We start from the raw sequence: 19,043 nt of genomic DNA, 5'->3' as shown, positions 1-19,043 counted from the left end.
GCGGGTCAAGGGCAGCCCGATAGAGTAGCTAGCTACCTATACCTACCAGAGGATCAGCTCTACAGTGTCACAGGATCTGGTGACACGGAATCTACTCCCAAGAGTACAGACTCGATGGCAATCATCGACACCCAGGTACATCGCTTCAAGCCCAGTCGGCAGTTCAAGGACAAGGATGGCTATCTTGAGTAATGTAGTAATGTAGTCTTACTCTTAGATTACGCCTATCGATAACCGAAACGTGGAACAGCGCGATATCCGCTCGCTGGGTTCGAACTTCGCCGAGGTCGAGCTTCCACTACGAACAGCATTCAACGCAAAACTCGAAGTTCGCCGGGAACAGCCCCCAGGAATAATATTCAGCTCAATCACTGTGCAATTGGATGCCAATTTGCAAAGCTAGAATTGCGAGCAGAGTCTTGTGCGTGCAACGTTGCGAGTCTCCAGTCTTGACACTTGCATTTCTCTTCGGTAGCATCGGCCTGTTCGCAAGCCTTACCTTACCGTACCGTACGGGCAGTGCGCCTGATGCAGCAGTATCCCGAAGGTGCTCAGATACTGCTAACAACTTCGGGATTTTCGTCCGCGAGTCTCATAAGACAGATCATATCTTATCTGTGAAAGAAAGAGCCCTCAAGACATGGTGAGCTCTTAATAGATAAAGAGCTCGAGTCTCCGAGGTCACCTGCAGTGTGCCATCAGGCTGTATTGTAAGATACTTACAGTACAAAAGTCTAAGTCAGCAATCGGGAACTCCGGTGGGCCCAGAGACTCGAGTCTCGACTGGACAGACTCTGGAGCTCCAGCAGATCAGCTGAAAAAGTTCGAAGCTGCGACCTTGCATGTCGACGGACGAGACGAGCCTATGGAAGGCCGCAGGAGAGGAACTGCAAGTTGGCGATGGTGTCATCTCATCTTTCCTGCCGTCCAGCGACAGGGCCGTGGGTGAACCGGCCATGTGCGACTTTGCCCCTCCCCCTCTTCTGCCAGCTCTCCCCAGCTCCCGGTTCCTTCTGAGCTTTCGTGAACCAACCTAAAAGCTGGGAGCTCCAACTCCAACTTTCTGGAGGTAAAATTTCAGCTTAGCTCCACGCCATTTGGTTCCTTATCCGCGTGCGGTGGGGTCGAGTTATCGCCGATGCTTAGTCACCCACACAATCAGCTCTTGGACGGCGTTCAGAACTGAAGCTGGAAGAGCTGTGGCAAACCGGACGGAGATCTTCTTACGCCTCGCTCGAAATTGAGGCTGTTCTACCCATGGCTCACCCAGAACGCGGATAAGGGGGGCAACCCGTCCCCATGGAACTGTTTGCAAAAGGTGAAAGGGATCCCAACGGCCGAGAATTCCTTGCTAGTGGTGGCTCGGGATCACACTATCCTTCTGGAATTTGCAGGAGAGGGGTTGATGCCCAATTCGTCCTTAAGCGAAACAACGCTGGTTGCAATTTGCCGTGTCTTCCGCCTCGGTTTTGGAGAAGTCACACCAGGCTCTCTGCCCTTGCTTGTGCTGTGCTCTTTTAAGTTCCACTGCTCACCGATTACCTGCATTGGAAGCTTCACAAGCTCATCAGCCCGTATACCCCAGCTTCCGATAGCTAGTAGGCTACAGGCAAACGACTGTTTATCAATCTCCCCGGCGCATACTACAGAATAAAAAAACCTTCACCGGCATAAAATTTAGAGTTTTTAGCGTTGTGCGGAGAAACATCAACATCGGCTGCCAACGGGCTGAGGCTTTTCTTGTCGCTCAATCATCATAATGTAGCCTGCTGGTCAACCGACGTTGGAAGAAAATTGTTCGGCAGGTCACAGCACACATTTGCCGCTGGGACCTAAACACAAGGAATCCCTGACTTTATTTAGGTTACTGCAGGTCGGATCTTCTCGCAGCCTCGCAGGCACAATGCCGCCCCAGCTTCGCCAAGCAGATGCAGATGGGGAAACTGCGGGTTTTTCCTCTGGCACCGGGTCGACTTCAATTGTGGCCAATTGCCCTTCCGAGTTGGCTGCAGTAAGAAAGCATTCTGATTGGGTATAGGCTCAAGTAAAGCATTGACGCGAGATCCAACTCAGTACTCTACTAAAGCTGTTTGCAGTCCACTGCGACCGCAGACTACGGCCGATTACCGTTCAACTGCCGAGTATACCTGGGTAGCCAAGACGACCGTCTCCATGCCATTCCTGTGGGAAAAACGTTCTGCGCACCCCAAGGCCCAAAGGCGTCACGAGTCGGGGCTCGAACTTGCGACTCCTGAGCAGGAGTTGTCATCAACAGCATGCCATTGGAAGTTCGGAGTTGATTCCGGACACATGTGTCGTAGCTTGCGTACGGACTCCGCTGCTGGTCATTCGGATAATTCCATCTGGAGGATTCGTCGTAGAGTAGATAGGAGATAAACGGCAATCTCAGCCATTGTTCAATAACAACAATAGCAATTGTACGGATCGGTCGATGTCTTCAACATGCATGCGCGACAGTTTGAAGATACGGTTCCGATGGAGTGTCATCATCGGATGCGGACCTCCCCCGCATCTCGGCATCTTCAACGCTTGACAATCTCCAACTGCATACAACAACTTACTTGAACAGTATCAAGGCTAAATCAAGACTTCTACGTCCCGTGCCGGCTGATCCGGTAGTATATCAACATCAAAATATGCAGTCGCTGCCGCCGACCCGGAACGCGTCCGAGTGCAACATTCGATTCCTGCTTCGGAAGATGGAGAAGCGTGCTGGGTATAGCCGTGGATCCGACAGTTCTGGGGGTTTCCGATAGCCATGACCTCAGAAATTGCGCCCAGGATACTGTTTCCAACTGTATATAAAGGGTCCTTGGCCTGATCTTCCATTCATCACAACAACCCAAGACACCATCAGCAGCAGCACAACCACAGCCCTCCGCGACGCGACCACCAACGTCCCATCGACCGAACGACATCCGCACCAAGAACACAACCTAGAAGAAACAACCGACTGAAACTACGTTGCAAAATGACGTCCAACGCTCACGCCAAACCCTTTCACGTCGCTATCGTGGGAGGTGGAATTGCCGGTTTAACCCTCGCCATCGCGCTGCACCGCCGCAACATCTCCGTAAAAATCTACGAACAAGCACACGCCTTTGCTGAAATCGGTGCAGGCGTATCATTCGGCCCGAATGCCGTATCGGCAATGAAATTCTGCGACGAAGGGATCTACGAAGCACTGACGAAAGTCTGGACCCAAAATCTATGGCCCTCAAAGAAGAAAGTATGGTTCGACTACCTGGACGGCCACACCCAAAATGAAAACGAGTACCAGGCCTCCTCAGAGGGGCAAGAAAGCAAGCGGCAGAATATCGCGTTTACGATCTACAACAGTTTGGGGCAGACGGGCGTGCACCGGGCGCACTATCTGGGTGAACTCGTCAAGCAGCTCCCGTCGGAAATTGCGGAGTTCAAGAAGCATCTGGAGGATATTCAGGAGCAGCCGAATGGCAAACTCCTGCTGACGTTTGCCGACGGCGCGAAGGATGAAGCGGACGTGGTAATTGGGTGTGATGGCATCAAGTCGCGCGTGAGACAGATTCTCCTAGGCGAAGACCACCCAGCCGCTCGACCATACTTCACCCAGAAATACGCCTACCGCGGCCTGGTACCGATGGAGAAGGCGATCGAAGCTATTGGGGAAGAACTCGCCTCTAACTCGTGCATGCACGTACGTACTACTTACCCACAATCCCCATATAGAGGCTAATACCATTTGCTAACAAACAAAACCTGGCTAGATGGGCCCAAACAACCACATGCTCACCTTCCCCGTCAACGGCGGCAAAACACTCAACATTGTCGCCTTCCACACCACAGACGAAGAATGGAATGACTACGCGCGTCTCACCCGCGACGGGACCCGCGACGAAGCGCTACGCGATTTCGCAAACTATGGGCCTAACGTCACGAAGCTACTTAAGCTCTGCGAGGAGAAGCTGAGTATTGTACGTTCTTTCCTTTCCACCAAACGTCCCCACACAAATACATACCCAAGTACTATACTAATAATGCGCCAGTGGGCGATCTTCGACCTCGCCAAGCCCGTCCCAACATTCCACAAAGGCCGCCTCGCTATCTCCGGCGATGCAGCGCACGCTACATCCCCACACCACGGGTCCGGCGCGGGCTTCTGTATCGAAGACACCGCCGTCCTCGCGACGCTCCTGTCTGACCCGCGCGTCCGGAACCACAAGGATCTCGAGGCTGCCCTGGCCGTCTTTGACGTGACGCGCAGAGAACGCAGCCAGTGGCTTGTTGAGAGTAGTCGGTTCCTGGGTGATCTTTATGAATGGCGCGCGCCGGGTGTGGGGAGGGACTTTGGGAGGATTGAGCATGAGATTAATACGCGGAATGGGATTATTTATGATATTAATATTCAGAAGGTGTGTGAGGAGGCGAAGGAGGCGTTGGGGATAAAGCTTGCTGCGTAGAGTGCGGTGCCGGGGAAAAGGGGGGGGGGGGGGGGCAACATGTGGAAGGACCCTGCTTTATATATAGATTGTTTCTGCTTGGTACATACCTTGATTTGCCTTTCATATTCTACATAGATAGCTCCTTTTGTTTTTACTACTCAAGACTAATAGAAAACCTGCTGTGCTCATCGGTTTTTGATCTCAATCCTTTATCAATACATAAGAACCGAAAATGAGAAGCAGGACACCATAGTTCAAGTCATGACATGATATGACAGCAGACTACAGTACAAGAATAAGGTACCAATCCGACAAGCTCACTCACTCAGGCCCAACCACAACAGTGACCGAGCTCCGGCTGCCAAACAACACCTTCATCCCTCCCCGCTCCGCCGAGTACTCTCCACCTCCATGGAAAAGGGTATAATTCCTCAACCGGCTCGCATCTTCCACCCAAACAACTACCGCCTCAGCCTCCGCAGCGGAAGCGGGAGCCGAGCTCGATTTCGTGGCAATAGTCAGGCCGATCGTGCCAGCCGCAGCATCATATTCGAACTCCTCGATCGCACCCGCATCAATGGTGATATGGACAGAAATCGGGCCGACGAAAACGCGTCGCTTGACTGGGTCCCGGGGTGCCACGGTAATGGCTCCTGTGTTGGTGTTATTCGATGTCCTGAGGTTCCCTCCATAGCATACTAAGCCCAGCTTGGCGTCATCAACTAGATACACAGCAGAGCCAAGCGCAAGGGCCAGGAAGTTCGGCCCGTAGTCGCCGCTGTACGCGTCCCAGGCCAGCGTGTCGGGCCACGAGTGGAACGAGGCTGATGCGAATCCGTCGCCGTCGATATTGGAGAGCGGCCCCGTTATGCCGCCGTAGCCGACATGCAGGAGATAGGTGTCCTGGGGGTTATGTCGGAAATGGGAGAGCAGTGGAAGCGCGTTGAGACCGGATCCGTAGTGGTGGATCTGGCGCTCGAAACGTTGGAGTTTCCCGGCGTATCTTGCGTCCGGGTGAGTTGAAATGGCTAAAATGGGTCTGCGTGCAGGGGAGCTTACATGTTATCCCAGTATCGACGGGCATTCCCATTCCATCCCCAGTGCGCCACCGTGGGCATGTATCCGAGGATGCTATTGACTGTCCGATTCACCAGAGCCTCGTGCCCAAAGTACCTTGGTAAGGTATCAGCTTACCTTCCAGAATGGGTAGAAAGCACAAATGGCCATGGTCTACTCCTCGTACCTTGACCAATAATACACCCCTTCCTGCCCGGTTGAATCCCAAGCCTGCTCGCTGCCAAATGGCGCAGGTAGAGATTCCCAGTACTCGACCCGATCCTGCATAACCGTTTCCAACCTCTGCACTTTCTCCATCTCATCCTCGCGGCGCAGGTCATCCAGCAACTCTCCCCACACCGTTTCGCCCATCAAGCAGACCAACGCGTACCCTACGTAATAATACCCCGATTCGTCTTGCACGTAGCATCGCATCACCGTCTCGTACGCCTGGTTCAAGTACCATTCCCAGTCGTGCAAGGACACAAGCTGCGGATATGCCCTTGCAACTCGATACATGGCCCAGTATGCGGCAGTGACATGAACGTAATTGTACGCTCGCCCGTCCACAGAATACGAGTCCGCGCGATTCCAGCTCCACCAGTTCCCCCAGTCAATGGACGACTCATAGTCATAATCGGGGACATAGCTAGGCTCATAGAAAAAGGCGCTCTTGCGAACACCGTAGATGTCCGCGCTTGTATTCGTTGGGCCGGTGTGGTCGTCTCGCACCTGAATGTCGCCCCACAATGTCTGATCGATGAATTGCTCGAGTCTGTGGATTTCCTCGCGCTCAGGCTGGATAGACTGCTTCATCAACGATGCAAGCCATGCACCCGACCCGCCCTCGTCCATGAGTCCGGCTATCCAAACCCGGGCGTCTTGGTCTACCTGTTTGTCGGCGATACGGTCGTAGCTGATGACGGACGGGGCTCGTCCGAATGGATCTGTCGAATCGTTGAACCAGGCCTTTGTGGTGAAGAAATTCCCGAGCTTTCCGACTGCTTCGGAGGCGCTATCGGTGATATAGTAGTGGACTGCTTGGGTGACACCGTCGCTGTAGGTGATTGTCAGTCGAACGCGCCCCCAGACGCCCGGTTGTGGCTGGAGCTTCCATAGCTTCGTCTCATTGCCCTCTACAATCTCAAACACATCAGCAGGCGCTGTGGTGAAATTGGTGACAGTTTTGTCGGTGAAAAGGTACAGTGATGCTTCCAGGTCCGACGGGATGATATACCCGGGGACCCCAACAGCATAAGGCGTCCCCGTGGACTCGACAACATCCCGAATCCCACGGACTCCCTCTTTCACCAGCGATAGGCGCAGCCCGACTGCCCAACTACTTCCTGGCTCTAGGATTTTAAACGATGGTTCGTTCCACGGCTCAACACCTACCCATTCCGTCTCTGCGTGGCTTTGGAAATGACCTGCCATTCATAGAATCCCTCAAACACCTGGCTGTGATATGGAAGTACTCCATCCGTTGGCTCTTCGAGGAAGTTCCACGCCTCAAAGGGCGTGTCTCCCAACGGGGTGATTACCAGCGCAGCACCGGTTCCGCTTGTCGGGCTCACTTGGACGTAGCCTGCTTCAAGGCCAATGTAGGGATCGATAAGCGAACACGAGGCCAGGGCTTCTTCTGCTGTGTAGTTGTAGAATATGCTGTTGAATTCAAGGGGTAGCCCGAGGCTTCCCAGCTCGATTGATTGATTTTGTGTGTTTGTTATGGTGAACGTTAGCCCTAGGTCACCGTCAATGTCGGCCCACGTCCGGGTAACTTGGAGAGGGAATGAATTAGGGAGCGTGTTGGCGAGATCTGCTTCGCTAAGAGCCGACTCGGACGACGACGAGGCATCTTCAACGGGTTGTCGAGACGAAGCAGAACTGACGTCTATCCACTCGCTGCCACCAGGCAGTCTGTAACGAAAGTTGATGTCGCCAATGTGGTATTGACCATTCGCTGCGCGGTGCTGGAGGAAGCTGGCAGGTGAAAAGTCAAACTCCTGCCCACTTGGTCTAAGAGATGCTAGAATCTGAGAGTCCTGCACCAGACTGAGCTCAAAGTTGGCGGTTGATATGTTCTTGTAGCCATTTGACAAGCCCAGAGTGTCCTCCAGCTGGTCTTGCGCTGAGGCGGCCAGAGTCAGGAATAATGCGGCGACCAACCCTCTCATTTTCCCGTCAACAATTTGAGAGTGTTTGCAAGGAGAACAAGCAATGGACCAACAGACATATGTAGTAGCAATGATGGGAGAGGATGTGGAGTCTCTCCACCGGTGTTTTGCCTACAATGGCACGGCCATGCAGGGTTCAATTCGAGACATCAGATGTAACGTTGTACCTGATCATAATCACTTTGGAGTTTTTCGAACCCGAAGATCAGCGTCGCTGAGAAGGTTTCCTGCAACTGTCTGAAACTTCCCACCCTGTGCACCAGGTAGCGCCTTTCCGGTAGTCCCTCAGCAGCCATTCATGCGCTTGATGCAGCTTGCAGCTCTCGTGGATGTGATCCTGATCGGCATTTTAGATAAAGTTACCACCTTGAACGAGGCTTACCTGCATAATACAGATCGCGGGTGCGGCCGGGACAGTAGCACAGCGTGATCCCAGTGCACAAGTTCAGTTGCCGGCTATTGAAGGTCTACCGCTTGAAGAAGCTGCCGAGCTTCACTTGGAGTTAGTCAGTCGCCTCTGGGAGAGCCATGAGTTCAGGAGACACTGCGCCTTCTGGAAGGTTTGTGAGGGAAGGGACGACCGCCGCGCCTAGAAATCCGTCCAGAGCCCTAGTTGTTACTATAGCATCTCTAGCAGGCACTGCGATCCCACTAACACTGCTGTCGCTGGATACCTGATAGAGTTCATTATGTAGCTATAGACCAAGCAGGGGATGGAATCAGCCGTCACTACTATGTACCCGTCTGAGGATATATGACTAAAAAAAAACCTGCAGTCACGAAATTCCTCAGGCGCAGTCGGACAGGCTACTGCGAGACTGTATGATCTAGCAGTGGATGAGAAAGCCACCACGGGATAACGTCAGCCACCTGCATTCGGGTTTCATAGGGCTCGCTGGCTGGCTGGTTACATGCGCAGTGACCTGAGTGTGGAGTCGCCCTGCGAATTCAGTACGTATAAATAGGTCTCCATTTGCCATGAGGTTTGCTCTTATTTACTTACCTGAGCTCGTGAGGACCAAGCTTCGGAGACCTTATTCCTCTAGGTGGTCAGAAGCAGTCGGCTGGACGAGGTTCCTCTATGGCATGACGAGAGCAAGGGGAACACGGACGAAGGTTTTTGGCGGAGTAGAAAGTTTTCACTGAATTCAACTAAGTGGGTATACCGACGTACGCTCTTTATCCCCCTTCCCCGTCTCTGAAAGATTCGAATCATCCCCATTGATCATTACACTTCCACCACCAGCGCGTCTTCGCCTCTAATAGAACGCCACCAGTCCGTTTGCCGCACAAGTTCACCATCCTCACCACCCAGCAGACTCCACCACTTCTTCACGAACCACGCTTGTGCCTCCCAACTGCGATAATCCCAGGGCGTCCCGGTTGAAGCCATTCCGGTGTTGGCATTGCGATCCTTCTTCCCGACATTCGTTCCCCCCCAGCAAACTAACCCGGTAAGCGTGTCGTGAAAGAATGCATCCTCGTCATATTCTCCCTGGTGCGTGATGAGGTTCCTCCGCAACGTCGGGAATGGAAAGATATCGATAAACGGGTGATGACTTATGGTTATTTGCTCTTTTGTCGGTCTGAGGTCGTACTTGATTGTTTTGAAGGCAGCTTGAGTGGCGGATACCATGTTTGCTTTCGTCAAGGCGTCTGCTGACTCCGTATTGGGTTGGAAGAATGGCGAAAGCGCGTCGTCATCGCAGAGAATGATCTCGTTGATTCCGACGTGCGCTCCGATTTCCCATATTGCGGTGATATTGCAAATTTGGTCGATTCGGAGATTGTTTGCATAGGGGTCGCTGTAGGTGCCCGGTTGGAGCGATAGGATCTTGACATTGCCCGTTGAGAAATTGCCTGGTTGATCTGTCTGAACTTGGAAGTGTGGACGAGAACAGCCGCATTGGATAGTAGTAGTCCAGCATAAGCCAGGCCTGTCGTCGTCCTTGGTGAGTGAACGACACTTGCTAGGCAGTAGTGTGGACTTGGAGACACTTGGGTCCGGTGAGGCAGTGGTCTGCGAGATAGGAGTTGTAGGGCCCCATATACTCCCCTCTGATGTAGCAGAGTCAGATGGATCGGTTGCTGTTGGATACCATATAGTGTCATCTGGCTGCAGAGGCAGTGTGGGGTTCCACAAGTTCAACATCGATGGATCGTCAGGAAGTGGATCAGCATATATACTCGAATCCCAGAGACTGAGATCCAACGGGATATCCGCTAGCTGCGGAACGGGTTGTGGATAATCCACTCCAATGGAAGGGATAGTACTCCCTGCCGATACATCCGAAATGTGCGGAATCGGAATATCAGCCGCGGCATTATCGCTCGGAGAGGTGGATGGGCCCTGCACTTTCACTGGCTTAGACGAGTCCGGGCCCGCGGCGGGCATGCCACGGCCCTGTTGGACAGACTCGGCAAGCGCTTCTAGGCGTTCTAAGCGCTCACGGAGTTTCTCTCGGTACCGCTTCTGCGCCGCGACGTTCTGTTGGCGACGCTTCTCAGGGTCCCGTCTGACAGGTTTGCGCTTCTCTTGCCCGGTGCTTGCATCCTGTTGTGAGACAGCTCGAGATCGTGGAGGCATTGTGGACAGCTGATTCAGCAAAGCTCTTATCGGCTAGGATTGATAATTATCGGAGATTGCAAAAGCAGGTGAAAGGGGGATAGAACAAACGTTGGGGGACGAGGGGACGCGATGGCTGATATCAGCCAAAGCCACCAGCACGCTAAGCCCGTTTGGGACCATCCGGTTCGGGTTAGTCTCGATCTGCCGGGCCCCAACCGATCTCTTTCGATCGCTTTCGACTCCACACTAGGAAATGTCATGCTGTCACTGACCCTTCGAAGGATAAATAGTTTGGTCTTTGACAATAAATGGGAACTCTTGTGACTTGGTCACTGTCTGGGGATGTCCATCAATTCGAGCTAGAGTACAACCGGTCCTAAGGTTAGCGGTGTCACCCGGCCGATGAATACGCCTACCGAATAATAATAAGATAGCAACAGCTATTGAAGTCAAATTGGGAGTCTGCCGAATCAAGCGAGCTCTCTCTAGCTACTGCACGAATTCCTGAGGCGGCTGATGCGTTAACAGTCTCATAATGACTTTTTGCGTCCTTCACCTTCTAGAGATCGCCGGCTTGTACCCTCTTAATTGCTACCAAGCCCGGAGCAAAGTATGTACATTGGTCGCTGAGCATTCTCCACGACGGGGGCGCCTTGCCTTGGGAAAACTTACCGCAAGATCTCATCACTGACCACGACCGATTCATCTCCTCCTCATCAACATCATCGACCACAACACCAATTCCACACTATAGACTCCACTCAAGACCATGAATATTGTCAGGAGAAGCTCGGCCTTCTAGAGATCAGAGGACGGAACCCCAAGATTCGCATACGTGTAGTTCTTCATCAGGCAAGACGGTATTCTCTCCTCAGGGAAATGGTTCGATTGATACAATGCACCAAAACCCTATCTCAACTCTATGAAGTCCAAAAAGCCGGGACCGAAAACAGAGGACCGACTATTGAACGAGGTCGGTCTCAGGTCTACATCAAAATACCCGACGTCTTTGATTTTGCCAATGGACGATAAAATTCGACGCGAGGTTTCCGTCTGCGAGATTCTGCGCCGCAACCCGCATCCGAATATCGCTGCGTACTATGGTTGTCAGGAGACCAACGGGCGCGTTTCGGGTTTTGATTCAAGCGGTATAAGACGACTCTGCATCTGAGAGTTAACCCGGGGCATCTGAACAAGGAGACATTCCGTAAGTAGCGAGCCATCGATGAGACTGTCAAAGCAAGTCTGCTAGTTGGGCCTCGTACACAATGACATCAACCCTTTGAATATCATGTTTGATGAAGATGACAACACCGTTTTGATTGACTTTGGCAGCTCTCAGAATATTGGAGTCATTGCGTGAGACAAGGGCTGCGAGGTCTCCGTCTTGGTATGATCCTGCGGTTGAGACGGCAGAGAAGAAGAATGATCTCGATGCTTTTGAGGATCTAAAAATGTGGTTGATAGGAGATTTGGAGGATAAATTCCTTTTCTCATATTAGAGCGGTTTAGGCTATCGAAGGTATGTATACAGTGTCCCTCCCGGTCCACGTCCGCACGAGCACAATCAACGTTTGGGGCATAGATAAGCTTGTCTATACCCCATAGAAGAACTTAGCTATAGAGTATCCAGCAACACATTAAAATTAGGACCCCCAGCTTGTCAATATCTGGTGCGAACGATGAGTCGGCGCGCAATGCCAACTACGGTAGCAGCCGCGTGCCCCCCCCCCCCCGCGAGTCTTACAGCAGATCAATTTATCGAAGTCACGGCACCATTTCCCTCCCTGCACTTCATGAGCATTAACGTTATAAAACCCCTCTAGCCTAGTTGAAATGACCAAAATGCCCACCATCAAGTTCAAACACATCCTACCCCTCCTTCTCACAATGCCCACAACAGCCCGAAACTTCCACTACCTAGGCTGCTTCGGCGACATGTACGACCTCGAAAACATCGGCTCATCGCCATTCATGGCGGTCGGACTATGTAAGATCCAATGCGAGGGGCGCGGCGATACAATCATGGGCCTGAGCAACAGAACCGATTGCTATTGTGGCAATTCGTATCCCACCTGGGAGGATGAGCTGGATTCCCGCAGAGTGTAATCTGCAGTGTCCGGGGCATCCGCAGAATTTTTGTGAGTTTCAACCCCTTAGCTATATCGAGTCTCTGGCTATTGGCAGAACTCTGATTGCGGGATCCTAGGTGGAGGACATGGTGCGATGAATTGTTATGAGATTGAGCAGGAAGTGACGGAGACGATCTATGAGGCTACTATAGAGCCGACGGTCTGGCCGACGTTTGATGTTGCTGCGAGTGCTTGCTGAAGAGGAAAATAAACAAACCTGAGAGAAATGGCGTTGAACCCAGAATGCAATTGCTCCCTCTTACTCCGTTTGACGTTCTAGTAACTGTCTTATACTCTGCCCGGTCCTCTGTCGTTAAACTAGTTGCCGAACCGGATTCCGAATCTCCGTTATGGAGAAACCTACCTAGGTATTTGTCTCTATCATCTTTAAACCAAATGATGGCTGGGTGATTAAGCTGTTACTAGAATAGCCTACAAATGCTTACTCATGGAATAACTAGGATCAATGCTCGGCTATTTCCAATGGAGGGCTACGACGCAAAACAAAAGCTTGCGGGTGAATCGCACAAACTAGGATCGTGCTACTGTAAGCGACGCCGCATTAGAGATCTCGCTCCGCAAATGACCAGGAAATGTATTCATAAGCAAAGTGAACCTGTCCGTAAGTCCGAAAAGGCGACGCCATTGCATGCCTTGTCTACGAGGGTGGTAGACTAAGTCCGTAGTCTCCGGGAGGAGGAAGATATTCACTGGACACTGTGCGACTCTTCAGCAGCCTGCAATGTGCTACAAGACCATCTACTCCCACTCTTCTCTGCCCCTCTTCTGCCACCCCTCAGTAACCTCACCCCTCCCTGCTTCTTCTCCCTCACTCAATCCCACCCACAATGTCCCAGAAGGCCTTCATCACCGGCGCAACAGGCTTCATCGGCCGTGTTGTCACTGAGCTCGCCATCAAAGAAGGCTACAGTGTGCGCGGCCTTTCGCGTCGGGACGAAGGTGACGAGCTTCTGAAGTCCCTCGGCGCGACGCCCGTCAGAGGAGACCTCAACAACGCGGATCAACTCACTGAAGAAGCAAGAAACGCCGACATTGTCCTCCACCTCGCCTTCGATCACGACTTCTCTAAGCCTTACGAGCAGCTGGTCAACCTCGACATCACCGCCGTCAGTGCTCTCGCCAAGGGCCTTGAAGGAACCGGCAAGCCTCTCATTGTTACAAACGGTACAGCTGGTGTAGAAGCAGACCCCAATGGCGGCGAAACCGATGAGACAGCCCCCCAAACAGTGCATCCATTCGGAAACCGGGATGTAGCCGTGAAGCACGCGCTCAGTTTCGCCGACAAGGGCGTTCGAGTCGTCTCCATTCGACTTCCTCAATACGTTTACGGCCGCGGAAACACCACTGGCTTTGCGGCGCAGCTGATCAAACTTGCGATCAAGTCTGGGGAATCGGTCTATATCGGCGACGGCGAGTACCACTTCTCAGATGTCTACGTTGACGACGCCGCACAACTCTATCTCGATGCCGTCGAACATGCAAAAGCCGGAGACGTCTTCAACGGCACCGGCCACACAACAACTACCTACAAAGCTCTCGCCGAAGCCATCAGTCAGCTGGTGAAAGTGCCAGCTAGATCCATTACGGAGGAGGAGGCTATCGCGCGCTGGGGTCCATTCTTGACAGGATTCATCAGCATTAAAAACCGCGCTTCTAGCAAGAAGGCTATTGAGCAGCTTGGTTGGAAGCCCGTTGGCCCGGGATTGCTTTGGGAGGTACACACTGGAAGCTATGTGACCGTTGCTGAGAAGTTCAAGGCGGATGCAGCCCTCGCTTAATTGGAGGCTTTGGATGATGTCTTGAACACATATGATATGAGCGCCGCGTTTGCTCGATCTTGGTGTAGTATTCGGATCTCAATTTTTGTGTTGTCTCTACAATATAGTTAAACTCAGTCAACATGAAAATAGCTCTTGTAATTTGCACCATATTAGCCGCAAAAGCCCTTGTATTGCCGCATATGGGTCTAGGGACTATTTTTGGCGCCGAGATAACAAGTTCATATGAATACAGATTGCTGGAACGTGTCCTTCACAACCTTCACAATGCAATGTTATAAATGAAGCTTATTGAAGATGCATGTGAAGAATAAATGAACTGTCCCCAAACCAGCAAGAAAATCAGCCTGCCCCTCCACTGTCCACATAGGGAGCTCTTGGCAGTGCTTTGAAGTAGAGTCCTCAGCTTCCTTTTCTTTTACCACTTTCAACCGTTCCTTCCCGCAACACAAATCAACACCTGGAACCTCGCCGGCTCATCTCCCCTCACCAACACCAGCGATGAAGCTCATCACCGACCTGCCGCCGAAAATTCTGGTCGGGATCCTGGGCTCATGCGATGACTTCCCTCAGATGGTCTCGCTCGCCTCCACTTGAACACTTAAAGTCGGTATGGGTGTCGAACTAGTCTACTATCATCTGAGAGGTGGCAACATCATGCATTGTGGCCTTTAACGACGCGTTGGTAGCGATGAGTATCTTGGTTTCCTTGTAGTGCGTGCAAAATCAAGCGACTGACTGACCCATGTTCCATCCAGGTGCGTGCTACAGCCCTTGCTACCGAACACCTCAAGTGCGAAGCTACCCCCAAGACACTTTCCACTCGAATCTTTTAGCGGCAAGGTAAAAAAGCCGCGCTTAGATGAGCTGCAGGTGGTTTTCAACATTGCTTAACTTACCAAAGTGATCGAAAAAGATTATTGGGGCTGGAAATAGAAAACTAGCAGGCTTTTCGAAGTCTGCTTCCTGCTTCCAGTGCAAAAGAGTGATTCAGTACGGCGAGTTTCATCCGGCGGAATTTCAACTTGACCGGACTACGATTTCGGTATACGGCTCTAGCTCTGAATCGTGGGAATGCGCACTGGATATTGAAAGCTCGTGCATGGATGATCACTCTCTCCGCATGATGTCTGTACCCATCTGCTAGCTTCTAGGTGTTTTCTGGGCTTATTCGGGACAACTAAACTATATGCCATGTGGTAAAGTCGGTTTGAACGTCCCAGACCGGATCTTTGAATGCAATCCTTTGAGTTCGTGTTTTCGAGGTATGTGGGGATGCAAATCTCCGCTGGGGCTTTCGAGGATATGGTCAGGGGTGGATACGGTGAATACGATACAATAAGATGTTTTAAAAGAGCTGATTGGCCGCATATTGCTGAGACACCTTACTTTAAACGAAGATGGTAGACGGGAGTTCTGAGCTATCCAGGACCACGAGCAATTTAGGATAGTGCCACGGGACGGCATCCCTCCCTAGCTGAACCATGAGTAAAGAATAGGTCATGATAGTTAGGATTGCTACAAGGTTACAGCAACGCTGAAAGCCGTTTTACTCTTCTCACTCACATCTTTGCTCTAATAAGTACCTAGCGACCGCGACAACTAAAAGTCTTTTGTCCTCGCCAACAACCATAGTATTAAGAGATATGGGCAGTCATGGTTTGCCGACCTCGTGCGGACAACTAGAAGTAGTTAGTAGGCACCAAACGTGTCTTATCATGAGCACACCGACCATAGCGACCTCTAGGCCAAGCCCATAATGTTCCGCCTCAGGCACCTTCGCTGTCCATACCCTGTCTTCACCACCAGAGGCTCTTGCGTTGTTCCTCCCACATCCACCATCTTTCCACAAAGCACCCGCCCTTCCATCCCAGGAGTCGGTAAGCCCACCTCTATCCTTTACTTGCACCTTTACTTGGTGGATATTTGTCTATTTGCTTTACATGACTACTTTGGATCCAGAAAGAAGCAGTGACTGAGTTACTGACTTGCCTCAGAGGAAGCACCTTCTCCTACATCTAGGCTCTTACTACCACCTTCTACAAAACCGTCCACAATTACGCAAGGATGTTGGCTGTTGCTTCTATTGCGATCTGCCGCCTGTTACTCCTATGGCCTTCGATACTCCTAGTCCTTGGATTTGGACCACTAGGACCAGTTGCTGGTTCTTTCGCAGCGTGGTGGCAGAGTTTGTACGGCGGGGTTGTGACAGCTGGGAGCTGGTTTGCCTTTTTCCAGAGACTTGGGATGATTATTTGACTTTTTGTGCTAGGTGCGAGCTGGTTTGCCTTTTGGGAAAAGTTGGCGATGACTATGTGGCGTTTCTGGCCTTTTTAGTAACCGTGTCCTTGTGCTGTTCCTGTCGCCTTGGGGGTACTGACTGCTTGAACACCTTGAAGTACTCCATGGGTAAAATTTCTGTGACATGATCCCAGAATATATGTGGACTTGGATGGGTCAAGAATAATGAAAATTGAGCAAAGTCCATATGTAATGAACGGCATGAATCTGCCATCTCCGGCCGAGGCTTGTCCAGGTTGAGGCAACACAGAATGTTATGATGATTCACAGAACGATGAGCAGTGAAGAAGGCCAGTCAGTATTTGCCTTATTTGAACCCCAATGGCGCAAGGAAGTATTGCAGGTACATAGTTGACTTAGGGTGCGATAAGTTGGGAGGCTCAGTGCGTAGCTTGTATGCTATAATGTTTGAGTATGTGGGCCAAAGACTCAGAAAAAATGGTGGGCTTATTTCAAGAGGCCTGAGGCACCATTCTCACCATACCCTCACTCATTTCCTCTCTTGTGTTGTACCTAGGCCGCCTCTCTTTCCATCCTTCACCTCCCAACCAACAAGCAATCCTTGTCTAGCATCCCCCTTCCCCCCCCAAACTCTACCCTCCCACTTCTGGGTTCAGAGCTTCTCCTGTCCTCACTTTACCTTCAAACATTCACTCCAGTCATCGAAACTCCACCAGCTCTGTTGAGCAGACATCATGTCAGTCATCCATTCCATCCTCGAGTGCCTCTTCGGGGCTTTAGAGATCAAGCCGGACTTCGTTGATGCCACTACCACCGTCCAGTCCAACGAACACATCGCATCGGACATCGTGACCAAGATACTCAACGCTGATGATGCCTACGCCCTGCACAAGGAGCTCGGCGACTTGATCTCCACGACCAACTGGAAAGAGTCCCTTGCGAAAGCCACACTCCGCGGTCTCGAAAAGGCCATCGCCAGTGGTGCGAATATGGCACGCGCAGCCTCCGACGCCCTGGCTCAGGCAGAGAATGCCGCTATCGGATTCGCGACTGAGCATCCTGTTTACGCCACCCTCATTGCGCTTGGTATACTCGCTATTTTGACTCCTTTTGTCCTCGAGATGCTTGGTTTCGGGGAACTGGGTCCTATTGACGGGTCGTTCGCCGCGTGGTGGCAGAGCACATATGAGGGGTACGTGCCGAAAAGGGCTCTGTTTGGTTATTTTCAGAGACTTGGGATGAAGTGGCACTGGTTTTGAAGATACCGGGTTCGCTTTTATTGAACATGAGGCGGAGATATATGGTGCCTACCACTTGCTGAGCTTTGATTTTCGTCGGCTATTGAATTGGGGATTGAGAACGAGGATTGGAGACCGGTTTGCGATCTAGGAGGTCATACGCGTTATTAAGCGAGGCATCTTGAAATGAAGTGATTACAGAGCCATCTATTTTGGAAGTGGCCGATTTGTACCCTCAGGAGATACGAACACAGCATGAAGATCTCACTAAGAAGCACCAGAGGCTTTGTAGATGACTCTAGACGACGAAAGTACTTTTTACTAAATGCCGTCTTATTCTCGGGTCCTAGAGATCACGTCAAAACAGTCAACCCATGGCTTCCCGCGCTTGTTTCCTATTCTAGTAGCAACAGACGTATCAAAAATATGTAGCGCAATGTTGCCCATCCAAGGTTCACTCAACCATGGGCAGTGAAGGCACGCCAGCCCTCCCCGTTCCTATGAGCATACTTTATGTTAGTCTTCCCCGCCTTCGCCCAAAAAACACCAACGCAGCTTAGATTTCTCAACCACCATAGATTCTTCCGTCTTCAACCTTCTCCTTTATTCATTCCATCTCAGCCTTGGGAATCTATCCATCTCCCATCAAAGCAGACCCATCAATATGCCTGTCGCGTGCAATTCGTCCACGACCAGCTGGGCCCTGCTGTCCCTAGTACGTCGAATGTAAACAACCCCGCGCAAGGTCTATGGGACTAACACCTTCGTCCCTCAGCGGCTGGATTGATATCTGTGATTCTCGGAGCGTACGCCTCACCTCATTGGTCATCTTCTCGTTCACCCTTAGCTAACAACCTGCTCGCTATCCAGACTTCCCTGGGCCAACATGAACACCCTGCACCTTCCCATTCCAACCTGGATTCCCGCAAAAACAACACTTCTCGCACCACCCACCGCCATAATCCTTTTCGGCCTCCGCTCCTCGTGAACCAATCCACCGCATCGCGTTCACAGACCATAACCCCCGCAAACCTCACCCGCATAATTATACACATCCACACAAACCTCCTCTCAACCCTCGCAACCCTCGCCCTATCCTATGTCTACCCCGAAAACACTCTATCCTGCCACCTCGAAGACCAATGGCAATCGTTCTTCGCGCAGAAGAACGCCGTCGTGATCCGCAGCATCCAAGACCGATATCAGTGCTGCGGGTTCCGGAGTATCCATGATCGGGCGTGGCCCTTTAAGGATCGGACACATGGGGATAATGCGTGCGAGTTGTAGTTTAGGTGTACCACTCCTTGCCTCCATAACTGGGCCGGGGGGCAGAGGGGTGCGTCGTGGATGGTCTTCGTTGCGGTTTTTGGG

At 51.7% G+C, this 19,043-nt stretch overlaps 8 protein-coding genes across 8 annotated transcripts; 6 read left to right on the top strand and 2 right to left on the bottom strand.

Moving 5' to 3' along the window:
- Positions 1-2,624: 2,624 nt before the first annotated feature.
- On the top strand, positions 2,625-4,467 carry BDV17DRAFT_167919 (uncharacterized protein). The gene is made up of 3 exons (XM_073754767.1): positions 2,625-3,697; positions 3,768-3,974; positions 4,047-4,467. The coding sequence occupies exons 1-3, from the start codon at positions 2,993-2,995 to the stop codon at positions 4,458-4,460; spliced, it is 1,326 nt and encodes a 441-aa protein (XP_073619422.1). The 5' UTR covers positions 2,625-2,992; the 3' UTR covers positions 4,461-4,467.
- A 296-nt stretch (positions 4,468-4,763) lies between these two features.
- Positions 4,764-7,672, bottom strand: BDV17DRAFT_279402 (uncharacterized protein; the record flags this gene model as incomplete). The annotated part of the gene is made up of 4 exons (XM_073759709.1): positions 4,764-5,445; positions 5,502-5,615; positions 5,686-6,912; positions 6,951-7,672. The coding sequence occupies 4 exons, from the start codon at positions 7,670-7,672 to the stop codon at positions 4,764-4,766; spliced, it is 2,745 nt and encodes a 914-aa protein (XP_073619421.1).
- Positions 7,673-8,375: 703 nt separating this feature from the next.
- BDV17DRAFT_167872 (bZIP transcription factor) lies at positions 8,376-10,711 on the bottom strand. Its single transcript, XM_073754766.1, has 2 exons — positions 8,676-10,711; positions 8,376-8,612 (listed from the first exon to the last, which is right to left on the bottom strand). The coding sequence occupies exon 1, from the start codon at positions 10,257-10,259 to the stop codon at positions 8,901-8,903; it is 1,359 nt and encodes a 452-aa protein (XP_073619420.1). The 5' UTR covers positions 10,260-10,711; the 3' UTR covers positions 8,376-8,612; positions 8,676-8,900.
- A 409-nt stretch (positions 10,712-11,120) lies between these two features.
- Positions 11,121-11,743, top strand: BDV17DRAFT_279401 (uncharacterized protein; the record flags this gene model as incomplete). The annotated part of the gene is made up of 4 exons (XM_073759708.1): positions 11,121-11,246; positions 11,287-11,367; positions 11,494-11,556; positions 11,594-11,743. 4 exons carry the CDS (start codon positions 11,121-11,123, stop codon positions 11,741-11,743), a joined length of 420 nt encoding a protein of 139 aa, XP_073619419.1.
- A 225-nt stretch (positions 11,744-11,968) lies between these two features.
- Positions 11,969-12,638, top strand: BDV17DRAFT_253099 (uncharacterized protein). Its single transcript, XM_073756618.1, has one exon. The coding sequence runs from the start codon at positions 12,078-12,080 to the stop codon at positions 12,348-12,350; it is 273 nt and encodes a 90-aa protein (XP_073619418.1). The 5' UTR covers positions 11,969-12,077; the 3' UTR covers positions 12,351-12,638.
- Positions 12,639-13,176: 538 nt separating this feature from the next.
- nscE (NAD-dependent epimerase nscE) lies at positions 13,177-14,508 on the top strand. The gene has a single exon (XM_073754765.1). It carries the CDS (start codon positions 13,222-13,224, stop codon positions 14,170-14,172), a length of 951 nt encoding a protein of 316 aa, XP_073619417.1. The 5' UTR covers positions 13,177-13,221; the 3' UTR covers positions 14,173-14,508.
- A 1,540-nt stretch (positions 14,509-16,048) lies between these two features.
- On the top strand, positions 16,049-16,629 carry BDV17DRAFT_253096 (uncharacterized protein; the record flags this gene model as incomplete). Its single annotated transcript, XM_073756617.1, has 1 exon — positions 16,049-16,629. A coding segment is annotated over exon 1 (313 nt), but the record flags the coding sequence as incomplete, so codon positions are not given.
- A 436-nt stretch (positions 16,630-17,065) lies between these two features.
- On the top strand, positions 17,066-17,897 carry BDV17DRAFT_253095 (uncharacterized protein). The gene has a single exon (XM_073756616.1). The coding sequence runs from the start codon at positions 17,169-17,171 to the stop codon at positions 17,691-17,693; it is 525 nt and encodes a 174-aa protein (XP_073619415.1). The 5' UTR covers positions 17,066-17,168; the 3' UTR covers positions 17,694-17,897.
- The last annotated feature ends 1,146 nt before the right edge of the window (positions 17,898-19,043 follow it).

Source organism: Aspergillus undulatus, assembly GCF_047715775.1.
Source record: "Aspergillus undulatus strain CBS 261.88 unplaced genomic scaffold BDV17scaffold_5, whole genome shotgun sequence".
Lineage (NCBI taxonomy): Eukaryota > Fungi > Ascomycota > Eurotiomycetes > Eurotiales > Aspergillaceae > Aspergillus > Aspergillus undulatus.
Note: the sequence above shows the minus strand (reverse complement) of the source record. Positions and strands in the feature narration are given on the sequence as shown.